Genomic DNA, 14,775 nt, shown 5'->3' with positions numbered 1-14,775 from the left:
GCCCTTCCCACCCAAGGCCCAGGCCCGGCCCCGCCCCCGGTCCGGCCCCGCCCCCCGCCCCGCCCTCACCTCTAGCTCCCCGTTTTCAGCGGCGTCGTGCAGCGGCGTCCCGCCCCAGAGGTCAGCCGAGATCTCGCCGCCGTGTAGCAGTAGCCAGCTGAGCACTTTGGTGTGGCCGCGGCTCGCCGCAAAGTGCATGGCCGTGGCGCCATCCTTGTCCTGCTCGGACAGGCTCACGTCGGTGCAGCTCACCTGGGCGGGAGGAGCGAGGGAAAGAGGGACTGGGGCTGGGCGCCAGGCCCCTCCTGGTCCCACCCCCGTCCCTTGCAGGCTTTGTCCCCTCCCGAGCCCTGCCCTGCCCTGCCCTGTCTCCGAGCTCACCAGCCACACGATGACCGGGCTGTGGCCCATCTGTGCCGCGGCGTGCAGCGGGGTCATGCCGTCGTGGGCGCTTATGTGCGGGTCCGCGCCGCACTCCTGCACCAGGTACTGCGTCACCTCTAGGTGGCCCTCCTGGCAGGCCAGGTACAGGGGCGTGGCACCGTTCTTGGTTTGGACATTCACTCCCCTGAGGACAGGAAGCACCCACTGAGGCTCTCAGCACCCGCCCCCCTCTAAACGCCTGCTTATGCCCCTCGCCCGCTTTGGGGGAGCTCTGGGGGGCTGGCAGGGTAGGTCTGATAGGGCCTAGTCACTAGGCCCAGATGTTTCTGAGTCCCTCTGGACTCAGGCCTGTGCCAGCCTCCCTCAGGGGGACCCTCTGGCTGTCCCCTCTCCCGGCAGCCTCCTTTCTGAAATTCACATCTGACTGGGCTAGTCCTCTCCCTCAGTAAATAGCCCACCTTTTTACCAAGGTCTACACGGACAGGTGACCTGGACGGGCCCTATCTTTCCAGCCACACTGACACTAAGTACCCACACCTGCTGTCTGCCCTCTATGCCTTTGATCATGCCCCCCCCACCCACCCCCCGTCTGGAATGCCCTTCCCTCCTTCTCCCTCTTTAAGACAGTACAGGTGCCTGCCTGCCCTGATTCTTCCAGGCAGAGCTGACCTTTCTCGACTCTGCCCCATACTGCCTTGGGCCCTCTCCATGGACACCTGTTATGCCTGGTTAACCATAACTAATTTTGCCCCCTCCCTCCCCCAGAAGGCTGAGTTCCCAGGGGACAGAGTGGTAGGGTTGCCAAACAAAACACAGGATGCCCAGTTAAACCTGAAAATCAGATAAACAACAAATCATATTTAAAGTATATGCCAAATATTGCATAGGATATACTAAAACATGATTTATTGTTTATCTGAAGTTAAAATTCAATTGGCTATCCTAGTTGTTTTTAATTTGGCCATCCTGCACGTGGCCACCACTTACTGAGCACTTCCGTGTGCTGTGATATTAGCAGGCAGATGCACTTTCAATGGCCTGACTTAGGTCCTACTGTCATTCCCATTTGCAGAGGGGCAGTTGAGGCTCAGGGGCTGCAACAAGCCTAAAGTCACACAGCTGGCAAGTGGCACGTGAGTGCACATCTGTCTGTGTGATACAGCACCTGGCACACAGTAGGCATGCAGGGAGTGAAGAGAGGGCATTCCATCCCTTCACTCCCTGGGGCCTAGTGTGGAGCTGTCACCGCCCCTCATCCCTGTTCCCTAGCTCCCACAGAAGGGTCCTAACTGGGGAACAGGGAACCAACCCCATGAGATGGAGTGCTGCTGGGAGATGGGGAAGCTGGCCTGGCCAGTCTGGCTGAGCCTCAGTTTTTCTGACTTCACAATGGGTGCAGACAGCCCAGGGTGCAGTTACCAGAATCGGCCACAAGGTGGAGCCACAATCTAAGCTCAGACCCAAGAGCTGCCCACTGCCTGCCCCAGTGACTCTAAACTCAGGGTAGGTGCTGGGTCCTACCGTGTTGGATCAGCCTTCTGTGCCCCAGGAAGTGCAATTCCTCATGCAACTTCACACCCTCTCATCCATCTGTCTCTGCCATCTATCCACTCACTTCATCAATCACATGCTCCATCCACTCCCTCCGCCCTCCCTCATACAATTGTCAACACCTCTGTCTATTAAACACGGGCACCAGGCCACCCATTCCTCCTCTATCTGTCCACTCACTCAACCTCTTGTCACCTCCACCATGACTTGTCCCCTCCTACTCACCACCCCAACCTCCCAGCTGACTTCTCCCTGTCCCTAAAATCCTGGCCCCTGTCCACTACCCTGACCCCTGACCCCAGATCCCCACTGAGCACCCAGTCCATGCTCTCTTCTTCCTCCTGATGTGGGCAGCCCCTCCCCAGACACACAGCTGCCATTTGCTGGGGATAATGCTGAGCCTGGCACTTCACACATTTGGGCAGGAATAGGGACCATGCCTGGATGCTCTCTGTTACTCCACCCGTGTCAAGGTCAGAGTGGTGCCTACGAGCCGGCGCTGCATACGGAGGCAAAGACCATGGACCCTCCTCTCCTCAGGAAAACACTGGCTCGGGGCCACTGGCCTCCACTCCCCAGTGCCAGTGGCGCCCCCCCTCCCACACACACACATTCACATGCTGGTGCGTCAGTAACAGCCTGTTCAATATTTCATGACCGACACTCAGTGGCCTGAATTATTCACCCCGTAACCAAGGCACAGGGTCCTGGGGAGTGGAGGCTAAGGCTGGAGGGAGCCAGCACCCAGGGCCCATTGGGCTCTCTCTGGGCATGCCCAAAGCAATGTACACAGGTCCAGGCGCCAGATCCGCCAGGAGCCCTGCCCTCCCAGCACCTCCTGCTTGGCAGGTATCCATGACCCAGGGGTGCCCAGCCAGCCTGAGAAGGTCTGAGAAAGTCTGAGAAGCTGTCACAGAGCAGGACCCAGGCAGGAGGGGGTGGTTGTGCCCACAGCCTCCTGCCTGGACACTGGCGGGCACCCCCAGGTAGAGTCCCTAGTACAGGGTAAGTACTTAATAAATGTTTGAGCTTATCACCATTACTATTAGCATTTCAGCCTCGGCACTCAGGACCCCCACCGTGGAGTCACAGCTCCAGCCTGGGAGACCCCGGACACGGGGCAGATACGATGATGGGCCAGGGTGGGAAAGGGGGTCCCAGCCTTGTTACCCTCTTCTACCTCAGCCTGACGGCAAGAAGGTGGCTATCCTCATGCTCTCTGGGAAAAATTATAAAACTGTGGATGAGCATAAGGAAATAAATGAATGGATTTAGATGGAAATATGAATTTATAATAGTGATAATAATCATTGATAATAGTGATAACAGGTGCCATTTATCGAACAATCTCTCTGTTCCAAGCACTGCGGTGAGCATAATCACATTCTCTCATCTCGTCTTTGTAAAATGACCTTATGGAGTAGGTGTTAGCATTGCTCCCCTTTTATAGATGGGGAAACTGAGGCACAGAGGGCTAAGATCACTTAATCAGAGAGTGGTAGAGAAGGACCTGGCTATGAAAAGGACATTGGGGGCCGGCCCGGTGGCTCAGGCGGTTAGAGCTCCCTGCTCCTAACTCCGAAGGCTGCTGGTTTGATTCCCACATAGGCCAGTGGGTTCTCAACCACAAGGTTGCCAGTTCAACTCCTCGACTCCCGCAAGGGATGGTGGGCTGTGTTCCCTGCAACTAGAAAACGGCAACTGGAGCTGAGCTGTGCCCTCCACAACTAAGACTGAAAGGACAACAACTTGACTTGGAAAAAAGGCCTGGAAGTGAAGTACACACTGTTCCCCAATAAAGTCCTGTTCCCCTTAAAAAAAAAAAAAAAGAAGTGAAAGGAGATACTGGTACCCCACTGTGTTAAAAAAAAAAAAAAAAGGACATTGGCTGCCCCCACCCAAGCTGTGCCATAGTCTTGCCTCTTGTCTCTTTGGCTTCTCAAAGTCATCCATCCACGGAGGGCAACATGCATCCATGAGGCATACTTGGAGAGCCCTCATCATGCACCTGGTGTCATGTTGTACTTTCGGATCCCTCCTCCCTGTGCCTCTGGGGGGAGGCACTGCTGGCCTGGGGTATCCAAGCACGAGTCACTGCCTAGAGGAGAGTGACCTCTGGTCTCAAGACCCACCCGGCTCCAGCCCATTAAGTTCCAGCCATGGTGACTGCCTCGGGGCTCCCTGCCCCTGGCCTCAGCCTCTGCTCACCACCCTGACTCTGCAGCTCCCTGCACAGGGCCCTGGAGAGTTCTTTACCCTCCCGAGCCTCAGTTTCCACATATGGCAAATGAGCATCACAATTGTCCAGCCTCTCCATGCCTCTTGTGAGAGAACAGAAGGGGAAGCTTTGCAAAGTTTCACATTTTCTCTGAGGGGAAGCGGGTCTGGCTTTTTTTTTCATACCGCTGTCACATCCTGACCTGCCACCCCCCCCCACCCACCCATCTTCTGGGCCATGCTATCAAACCTGGCGGTTTTCCCATCCTCATCTGACGTGGCCACTCCCTAACAGGTGCCACACCCCCTCTCCTGAACACCTGCTCCTGCTGGCTTCCCAGACAAGACTCACCAGCTTCAGTGTTCTGTGCTGGGCCCTCAGCTCCCGCCCAACAGACCCCCAAATGTCGGGGTGCTCTAGGGCTTCCTTTCTAAGTGCATTCTCCCCTGGTGAGGTCATCTGCTTCCCGGAGTCAAAAGCCACCTTGCTCCAATGCCACACATCTCTTCAGCTTGGACCTGGAGTCTGCATCCGGCCCCCACATGTGCCCACTCGTCTGTCTATGCGTTGACCAGGCTTCTCGAAATTTCTGTGCCTAGAACAGACCTCTGCATTTCTCCCTCAAGCCCTCCCCCACCTCGCTGCCCGGGTTTCAGCAAAGAACACCAGCCACCCTTCTCCTTGACCCCAAGCCGTAGGGGTCTTTGGAGACGCTTGACCCTTGACCTACCCCGTTGTAAGTCTGAAGCTCCCTAGCAATGATCACATAAATCATGATTTCTTTTTTCTTTCCTTTGGGAAGAAAGATGACATGGACAAACTGTAACTATTAAGCAAGTCTGGTGACACAAAAGAAACATGGGATGCTAGACAGAGTTTGTTGGAAATCTCTGTCCAAGGTCGGTGCCAGCTTATTGTTACTGTTGCCACAAGGAACAAGGAGTGATCTGCCCACAAAACCAGACTCAGGTCCAACAGCGTTTTGAGTGCCCCTCCCCACTGCCAATAATTTCTGCCCCAAGGGAGGACAGAAAAGGGCTGCTGCCCAACAGGATTAGCTCTCATTGTTGGGAAAGGCTGCTCTGAACAGAAGGTCACGCAGCTCTGGCAGCTCTCCCTCTCTTGGCTTACTTGAAAAGATCCCACATTCAGGAAGAAATGCAGCCTGCTCTGAGGAAGGTTCTAGAACCGTCCTAGGCACCATGTTCCCATGCCAAATCTTTGTATGGCTGGCCCCTCTTCTTATTCAGCTCTCAGCTCCTCAGACAGACCTTCCTTGAAAGCTTCAATCTAAAGAACACCCTCATCGCTTTCTACCAAACGACCCTGTGTCACCTTATAGCACTTGTCACTCTTGAATGGTCTTGTGCACTTTTCATTTATTCCAGGGCACACACACCAGGAAGCTGCCACATGCCAGGACGGGCAGAGCAGTGAAAACATCAGGAGCTGGCTCCCTCAGAACTCAGTCCCACCGGGGCTGCCAGGTGGCAAACCAACACACACGTGAGCAAATGAGCAAGAACCTCCCTGAATGTGGTGGTGTCCCCAGTCTGTCTCCTTGTTCATCCCCTGAAAGTCAGCTCCGCGAGGCTGTGAGGGCCTGCGACATCCCTGGCACTGACGGGGCTGGGGGGCACCCAGGATGTGCTCCGTTGCTACTTGTTGAATGAAAAAATGTGGGAGGCAGATGGGCAGCCAGGCAGCTTTGTGATGACGCTTCCTCACACCTGGCTTCAGCTGCTAGAGCAGGTTAGGTCCAGCTGTCAGATGGGCCCAGGGAGGCTGGGAAGGGAGTGCTGTCTGAGGTCACATGCCGCGAGCAGCAGGCAGGGCTGTACAAGACCCAGCATTCCAGGCTCGTGGTTTATTCAACAAATATTTACTATGTGTGTCAGGCACTGGGCATACAGGATGGGGAAGACGAGGTCTGCTCTCGTTAGTCAGGGAGAGAGGCGGTAAGAGAATGCACAGAGACGTAGAGAATGTAATGACAGGTAATATCAGGGTGCTGGGGAAAATAAGGCAGGAAGACGGGGAGTAAGTGTGTGTTGTGGGGCAAGTTACAATCTAAAGGAGGCTCAGGGCAGGCCTTACTGAGAAGGGGAGCCGGAGCAAGGACCTGAAGGGGAGAGAGGCTCTCTGGGGAAGAGTTCCAAGTGGAGGGAACAGCCAGTGCGAAGGCCACAGGGCGCTGGCCTGTTGGAGCAGCAAGGCCAGGTGGGGCAGAGTAGGTGATAAGGGAGCAGCTGGCGGTGAGCTGTGGGGGACCAGATTGAGGAGGGCCTCTGTGCCATTGTATGGAAGTGGCCTTCCCTGTCAGGGAATGGAGAGACTGGGGCCCGTCCAGCGAGCTCACCTGCATTCTCAAAGGCAGAGGGAGTCGGACAGGAAGAGGGCAAGGGCTGGGGCTGGGGAGCAGCTGGGGCCCCAGTGACCTGACAGGCTTGGACAAGGAGCTGCTGGTGGAGGTAAAGGCTGTCCCCACGAAGAGGGGCTTCTCCTGACTCCACCAGGTCTCTCCTTTCTCAGAGCATCCACCTGGGCCAGGGTCCCCAGTGTGGACATGCCAGCTCAGGCTCTACCCCAGGCACTGCTGCCCAAGTGACCTCAACAAACACCAAGGGTAGACCGGGGGCGTGGTCACTGAGAACGAATGAGGCCCCACAGCCTGTGGCAGAAACAGGTTCCCAACAGGGAAGGGGCAGCCCCAGGCCCAGAGACTCCAGCCTTCTAAGGGGGAGCTGAGCCATAGGCCCTGGGGTTTCCTAAGGGGTGAGCAGCTAGGTTTCCTGCTCAAGGTTGGGGAGTGCCTGAACCCCTCCGGCTGGGCTATGGGAGCAGCCAGGCTCCACGAAACTTTGCACTAAGGAAGGAAAACAGGGATTTCCAGCAAACTTGGAAGGTCCTGAAGGATTAGGACCTGGAACAAGAGTGGGAGACAGACCCAGAGAAGGGGTGCAGTTTGACTTAGGCCGCATAGTGAACCAGGGGGACCTCGGCCACTCAACTTGCTTCTCTGAAACACCTTTTCTGTATCTGTCAGCTCCATGAAGTAGGGTTATTTGTTTGGTTTATTCACATGTCCCTGGGACTTAGAATATTTTCTGGCACAGAGTAGATGCTCAATAAACATCAGTTGAATGAGTCAATCTGTAAAATGGGTTGATTATAAAGCTACTACCTAGGATGATTGTAAGGCTCAGACTACTGCTTGGTGCTATGCTCCCAGTCGGCACTCAGCAGGTAGGAGCTGTTCAGAGTTTATCCTGACTTCTGGCCAGGGCACTTTCTAATCTCTGTCCTGGGGCAGGGTTGGCCTCGGGCAAAGAGGGCACCTGCAGGGCGTTGGAGTTGATACAAATCTTTGGGCAGACTGGTTCTCCAGCTCCTTGTGATTGGCAGAGCGTGGGGCCTCCGGGGAAGGAAGAGCCCTGAGCCCCACCCCCCACTCTCCCCAGCCTCAGCCTCGAAGCTCATGCCAGGGGTCCCCGCTGAGCTCCAGGCTTCCCTCCGGCTGCAGGGGGAGATATTTCCTGGGTCCCAGAACCCTTCCAGCAGGATGGTCAGGAGCTCTTAGTGCTACCTGCTCTCTCGCTTCTTAGTCTGACCTGACTGGTTCCCCTCCACCAGCCACTGGTGTTCCTGGCCGAGAGATGACCCTCCTAACTCCATCTTCCTTACACCCAGGGTCCAAAATGGCCCCAACGCAGCTCCTGCCAGCCTCTGTGCCTCCAACTTAGGGACCCTCTCTGCAGGGAGATCAGATGGAGGGTCCCACGAGGCAGCAGCCCCCAAGGTCACCGTGGCAATTCCTCTGCCTCTGGGAGGATTTGCCCAATAGACCGGGACAGACTGGAGAAGGGGTGCGTAGGTAGGTGCAGGGTGTTCCTGCAGTCTCAAGCCCTTTCTGACACCCCAAAGTGCAGCCTGACATTAGCTGAGCCCTCCCCTGAGGCCACCCAGCCCCCCTTCTCCTCCAGCAGCTTGTCATTGGCATGGCCCAAGGCCACCACCCACTGCCTCCTGGGTGGGATCGAGTTTCCCACTGGTAGGGCTGGGAGCCCTTCCTCCCTCTCCCGCCCACCAGGGAGAGCTGAGCCCTTGTGAATAATTCACAGGCTTCACAGCAGGCCCGGATGGCTCACGAGAGCAGGGTGATGGGGAGCTGAACGCTCTGGAGCCAGGCTGCCTGGGTCCTCTGATTGTGCCCTGCGGCCTAGGGCAGCCCACAGCCTCCCCTCCCCAGCGCCCTGCCCTGGGGCTTCCAGCCTCGTGGAGGAGGCGTCTCCACCCCCAAAGTAGGAGGCTAAGTGGACAGGGGTTTCTACCTCCCCTGCCAGCAGGCTCCACCCCAATTCCCAGCCACTCCTCCTGCCTGAGCCCAACCTGGCAACCACACAAAAGCGGCCCCTTATCAGCCAAGTCACACACCACTGCAGAACGGACCTGCTGTCCACTTCCCTGAGATTCATGGCGGCCGCTGGGAGGGGCTGGCGGCTCATCAGCCCAGGCCATCTGGCCAGAGTCAACACTTGGCCCAATCACGGCTAGCACCTAGGAGGGGCCAGGGTCCCCAAGGCCAGAGTCTTTCTAAGGCTAGGGTCCCAGTCCGTAGAAGGCTCATGGCTTATCTAGGCCCCAAGTTTCTCCCTGAGGAGGGGTTCTGGGGCCAGCCAGGTGTTCCCCCGACTCCCTTCCCACCCCAGTTCCTCATCAGCATTTCCAGGGGTGGTCTCAGAGCCCCTCAGTTCACACTGTTTGGGCTAAGTTGGCATCACCACCAGCCCGGCTTTTTGGGGCCCATTATGTGTGATGGGGGAGGCTGGCAGGTGCAGGAGGGTGACCACAGCCCTTCCCTCCCCTCTCAGGACCTCTGTGTCCTCTGTGTTAACAGAAGCATGAGAATCGCCACGGTGGGGTGGGGGTATGTCACAGGTGCTGCTCCCCAGACCAACCCCTAAGAGTCTAACTCGGGAGTCTGGGATCACGCCTCCCCCAGGGGTGCTGCTGGTACCAGGTTGGGAGCCTGTTCTTGAGGGTCTTGGGGGCCTCCTACACTAAATCCACTGACTTGAACTTGAACCAAGCTCTAGCTTGTCCAGAAGCAGAGAATTCACATGAAAGTGGTACCAAGTGGCCCCTGGCAGGGATGGCTGTGAAGAGAACCCCTGGCCGGGGGGTGGGTGGGGAACACACCTGCTGGTCTCCCGCTAACCAAACCAGGGGACTCCTTGCTTAGTGAGATGACAGCAGCCGTCCCGGGGCCTTAGGGCTGCCTTATTGCCACACCAGTGTGCCTGGGCCCAAGAGGCTGCCGGCCGCAGCCACAGCCCAGGCTGGCATCCTGCCGGCTCCCTGGTTGCCAGTGGCCCTGCAGGTCCCCTCAGGAGTGAAGCCAGTGGACGGACATCTCACCTGGTGGCTGCTATCCTCCTTAGGCTGTTGCCACTTATGTCCTACACACCCACTTAGACCGACAAAGGTCACTGGTCAGAGCCCCATCTATCAGGTCCCCAAGGCCACTGGTGTCCCACTCCAGACAGGGTCTGGGCGGCTTTCCCCCAGGGCTCTTGGCTCCCCTCAGCTGTACCTAAGACCTGGCTCCGTCCCTCCCCCAGGACCCCCCATGACTCCCCTGCTCTGCGTTGAGCCCCATTCTTCTACATGCCCCCACCCCACCCTGCGGAGCTGCTCAGGCCGGCCACTCAGGCTAAGTGCCCCCAGACGTCTGGGAGCCTTAATTGTGGGAATGGGCTGAGGGGCCACAGGAGATGATAAGCTGCTCCTGGCGAGGGGGCTGCGGGGCTAGAGGTGGGGTGTGGGTCTGGGGGCAGCTCTCTCCCTTCACTCCTGGATAATTGCCATGGCTCTTCCTCCACGGCCTTCTTGACTGGGGGTCTAGGAGATGCTCCCATCTCTCATCCCCCCCGGCCCCATTTAGAATAGTCTTGCACATTAGCACAGGCCAGAGCTAGCGGGAGCCACCTGCTGCAGGCTGGTGACCACCCTGGAGGGGAGCAGTGACCTCGGCCTGTGTGTCCAGACTCCCAGGTGCAGCTGCGTGCTGGGGAGTGTCTGCTTGCAGGGCTCTGGGGCAAGTGGCTGAGGGCAGCCTGCCAGGAGGGGCGAAATCTCAGCTTGGGTAGGAGCCATCACTGGCCTGCCACGGTGATGGCACCTACAGACACGGTCACGCCCCTGGAGTGCTGGAGGGGCATGGCACACTTCAGGCATCCACCGCGTCCTGGCCCCCCGCCCCCCGAAGCCCCTTAGGAGGGGTGTCCTTACTCAGGGTGGTGCCTGATGAGAATCCTCAGGGAGGGAAAGTCTCCTTTGGCGGCAGCATAGTGGACGGGCAGGGCGCCCGTGTCTGTGGCCATGGTGGGATCCCCACCGCCGTGACGCAGCAGCCAGTCCACCACCTCGGGGTGGCCGAAGCGGGCAGCCAGATGCAGGACTGTGGCACCAGAATTGTCTTTGTCCTGTGGAACGAGAGCCCGTTAGTCCTAAAGTCTTATCTCTGGCTTAGGCCGTTTCCTGCATCACACCAGCCACTGGTGCAGTTCTATCCTCAGGCGCCTAACTGCCCCTTTGATCCTCAGTCCATAAGCTGCCCACCATGCCATCCATGGTGGGCATTCTGAGGACTGCAGCTCATGACTGTGACGTGCTCCACAAAGTAGGCTTTCAGGACGCGGCACCCTTGTTATTGTTTTAGCCTCTGGCCCAGTGCCACCATGCTTGTTACCCAGGTGCCCAGGGAACACCTGAATGAGCAAATAAAAGCTGCTGGGCCAGGAAGGGTGGGCTGCTGAAGCTGCACCAGGCTGGCATCAGGATTGTGGGGGAGATCCCTGCGTCCAACCCTTACCCCCTCCCTCTCCTCCTCCCCAGGTGCCACATGGAAAGAGGCCTCCAGCTTGGTACACCTCCATCAACACGATGTCAGTGCAGAGAACTGCCTCCCCCAGCAGACTCCCTGCTCCCGCACCGGGGAACAGGCTGTGTTCTTGCCCTGTGGAGGCAGTGGGCAGGGCCTGGGCAGTCAGCCAACGGTGGTAGGTGTGGGCTACAGGCAGCCCCTGGAAGGGGCTCGAGCAAGACCCCCTCCCAGGCACCCCATTGGGGGCGGGGTGACAGTCTGGCCCAGAAGGGCTGAATGTGTCATCATCCGTGGACACCCAGGTGTGTGTGTGCCATGGGAGGAGGTTGGCGGCTGCTGCTTAAGTGACTTGGGCAAGGAGGAGACTCACTGAGAACCCAGAAGTTGGGACTCAGAGGCTGATGCTGAGTTTGGGAGAGTGGGCACGGGTGCTAGAACAGAACGAGCTCCAAGTGCCAAGCACCTGGGATGACGAAGGTGGGCAGGGAGCTGGGCCAGGGCACGGGGAAGGGTTGGGGCAGTAGTGAGAGGTGGGCACGGTTTACTAGAATCAGGGAAGTAAAGCCCCTCTGCCCAGAGACGGCCCTGGGGGACAGGTGTGGGTGAGGCAGCTGGAGGAGAACGTCTGAGGCTCCTGTGAGAAAAGCAGAAGGCAAAGAGTGGACGGAGGGTACGGGGCCCAGGACACAACCAGTAAAGTCGTATCAGGCTATGGGGGCAGGCGGTAGGCAGGCTGGCTGTGAGAAGGAGGCAGGGAGCACAGCGTGAGGCAGAGTGAGGCAGAGCGTAAACAGCTCAGGAAGCCAGGGACCATACCAAACACCCAGGCCCAGGCAGGACCAGAAGCCTGGCTCAGTCTGCCCCTGAGCCCAGGGGATGGGGCTGGCTAGAGGTGACCCTGACAGAACCATGACGAAGTATGCCCTGAGCCCAGCTCTTGAGAAAGGCCCTCGATTCCCACTGGCCTTGGGGACCGGGGGTCTGAAGCTCCAGCGGGTCCCATTGGCTCTGGCCTCTGGGTGGGGGTGACAGTAAGAAGAGGACCCCAGGCCTATGGGCTCTGGACTGTCCCTGAGGCTCCAACAGCTGTGTAGACCCCAGGAGCCTCACATGCTGTGGCCTGCACCCTAAATCTGCTTATCTCTCCAGGCTGAGCAGGGGCAGGATCGAGGTCACCCACACACACACACACACACTCTTCCACCCCAGCACCGAAGCCTGCTGGGCTTGACAGTGGAAGACTTGATAAGCTGGGCACAAGGCCACCTGCCCCTCCGCCCCTCTGCAATGGTTACAGAGGCTTCCAGCCAAGGCAGGACACCAGGACCACGGAGGCATGCCACCTCCCAAAAGAGTGGGCATGACCATGTGCCAGGAACTCTGATAACAGAGCCAGCCAGGAGATAAGGGGCTGGGCCATCTCCCAGGAAGGGTGGAAGGGAGGCCTTGCCATCCTGAGGGCGAAAGAGGGGGCGGGGACCTGGCATCCTTAGGGTACAGCCAGTGGGCTCAGTTGCCCCTGCCTCTTCTTCCACATCCAGTCAACCCAGTGGTCTTGTTGAGTAGAAAATCACTTCTGGTTCCTGCCTCCACTGACTTTCCCCAACAACCAGAATATCTTCTGATTTCCTACCTCCAGCCTGTGAGGCCCTCTGGGACCTGGGTCTGGTGATTTCTCCCACCCTCATCCCACTCCAAATACCTCCTTGCTGCCTCTGCAACACCACAAGGATGTGTATGCCTTGGGGTTTTGCCTGTCTTGTTCCCTGTACTTGAACTATCTAATCATCACTGAGCCACTTCCTTCTCATCAGCCAGGACTCCCTGCAGAGGTCACTCCTCAGAGGGGCCTTCGCTGGCCACTTTGCCCAAGCAGCTCCCTGACGCTCCCCATCGCATGGCCCGCAGTACCTGATGGCACCTGCTTTACTTTTTGGCCTGTGGGTTTGCTGTCTGTTGCCCCAGTGGACTAGCAGCTCCAGGAGGACAGGGACACTGCTGAGTCCCCAGGCCTAATACCTGTTGGGTGCTCTGCTCTGTTTCCCGCAGGAGAGCTGCGCATCAGGGCCTGAACTGCCTCCTCCTCCAGCTCTGGGGGCCCAGGCTTACACCAGCCTGGGGGCCACTAAGTGAGACCAGATGGGGTCTTGGGTCAGGAAGATTCAGGCTGGGCTGGAGAAGCAACTTGGCACTGGGAGTCGGGTCAGGTCCTGGGAGGCCTCCATTTACCAGGCCCACCACCCCGCCCCCACACCCCTAGCCTTAGGGACACCTTCGTCTCAGCCTGGGGTGGGCTGTAGTGCTTTGCCCACCTCCCCACCCCCCAGACTTGATCCTGGAGGCCCTTAGTGCTCCGGCCCACTCTCCAGGACTCAGTGCTTTGCCTCCCCAACCACAGATTAAATACTAGCCTAGTTGAACCCCATTCTCGTCTGCTTCCCCGTCACGTGGGTGCTCTTCTAGGCAGTAGCCAGGGTTTGATGGGGCATCTACCCCAGCACTCAACCCTGGAGCACATCTCACCCAGAGCCCTTTGGAAGGAGCTCCAAAGCAGACTCAGTTGGGAGGTGCCCAACACCACCCACCCTTGAGCCATGGCGGGATAGGGGTGTTCCGGGCCAGAACTCTCCTGGGGAGGAAACCCCAGGGCGGCCAGGGAGAAGCTCAGACCCACCTGCGCTCTGCAGCCGCCCTGCGAGAGTAGCCACTGCAGGCAGGCGAGGTGGCCAGTGGCGGCGGCGTCGTGGGCGGCCGTAGCGCCATTCCGCGCACGGGCCGCGGCGGGCAAGGCGGCCTCCTCCACCAGGAAGCGCAGACAGTGCAGCTTGCCGGCGCGGGCCGCGTGGTGCACCGGCAGCGCGTCCAGCGGGTCGCGCAGCGAGGGCCCCAGCAGGCCGGCGGCGTGCAGGGACTTCAGCACATCTAGCTCGCCCTGTCGCGCCGCTTGCAGCGCCTGTTCGAGGGCCATCGTACCGCCCGCGGCGCCGCGCCCCACGCTCAGCGCGCTTCCCGGGGCTCCATGCGCCTGTCCTCGGGCACAGGAAAAGTCCGCGGCGCGGCCGTCGGGGCCCTGAGGGTTGGAGGCGGAGCGGCTGTCCGCCGGTTCTCTGCTCCGCCCTGCCTCGCCTGCTCCGCTCCGCTTCCGCCGCGCTCTGGATCCAGGCCCCCAGGGCACCGGGATTAAGCCTCGGGCCCGCCCCCCGCGCCGCCTCCGTCCCGCCCAGCCCGCCCGTCGCACCGCCCCGGGGGATGCATGGCGGCGCCGAGGCCCGGACTTCGGCGACAGAGGCAAGTGCGCAGAGGGACTTTTCTCCTAACTTAACCTCGCGTAAAAATGGAGACCCCAGAGAGCGGACAAACGGGGCTTGATTTCGAGAGCCACCCAGGCGCTGGCGTGCGGAGCCCGCGGACAGATTCATTTCAAACCGGTGTCCACTACGTGCGTTCCAGGCGCTGGGGACACAAACTAGCAAAACAGTGATCTCAATTCCAGAAAGTGACAAAGCACCATTAGAACAGGAATACAGGGTGACAGGGAATGAGTTATAAGAAGCTATGAGGGTGGTCAAGTCAGGGCCGATATGAGAAGGCGCCCTGGGCTGTGTTTTGAGTGATAAGAAGCGGCATTCCAGGCAGGGGGCCAGCGGGAGCAGGCCTAACAAGTCCCCAGGGGCTCTGGGTCTAGGCCCCAGTGGGTACAACAGGTGCTGGGCTCTCAGACCTCCTGAGACCCTCA

At 58.8% G+C, this 14,775-nt stretch overlaps 1 protein-coding gene across 6 annotated transcripts in view; it reads right to left on the bottom strand.

The window, feature by feature from the left end:
- Positions 1 to 14,199, bottom strand: part of ESPN (espin) — a 31,236-nt gene extending 17,037 nt beyond the window's left edge. For 3 of the 6 annotated variants that reach the window (XM_088790078.1, XM_088790079.1, XM_088790080.1), the window contains exons 1-4: positions 13,714 to 14,199; positions 10,445 to 10,638; positions 382 to 568; positions 70 to 252 (exon numbers count right to left, since the gene is read on the bottom strand). In XM_088790078.1, the coding sequence (XP_088646204.1) occupies positions 70 to 252; positions 382 to 568; positions 10,445 to 10,638; positions 13,714 to 14,007 (858 nt within the window). In that variant the 5' untranslated portion in view covers positions 14,008 to 14,199. The remainder of the gene's footprint in view (positions 1 to 69; positions 253 to 381; positions 569 to 10,444; positions 10,639 to 13,713) is intronic. The other 3 variants (XM_019746725.3, XM_074334167.2, XM_074334168.2) reach the window with 1 other exon arrangement.
- Between the last annotated feature and the right edge of the window lie 576 nt (positions 14,200 to 14,775).

The sequence above is a fragment of the Rhinolophus sinicus genome, chromosome 14 (genome assembly GCF_057876585.1).
Source record: "Rhinolophus sinicus isolate RSI-liver-muscle chromosome 14, RSI-T2T, whole genome shotgun sequence".
Classification (NCBI taxonomy): domain Eukaryota; kingdom Metazoa; phylum Chordata; class Mammalia; order Chiroptera; family Rhinolophidae; genus Rhinolophus; species Rhinolophus sinicus.
The sequence above is the reverse complement of the archived record's forward strand: the minus strand, read 5'-3'. Positions and strand labels throughout refer to the sequence as shown.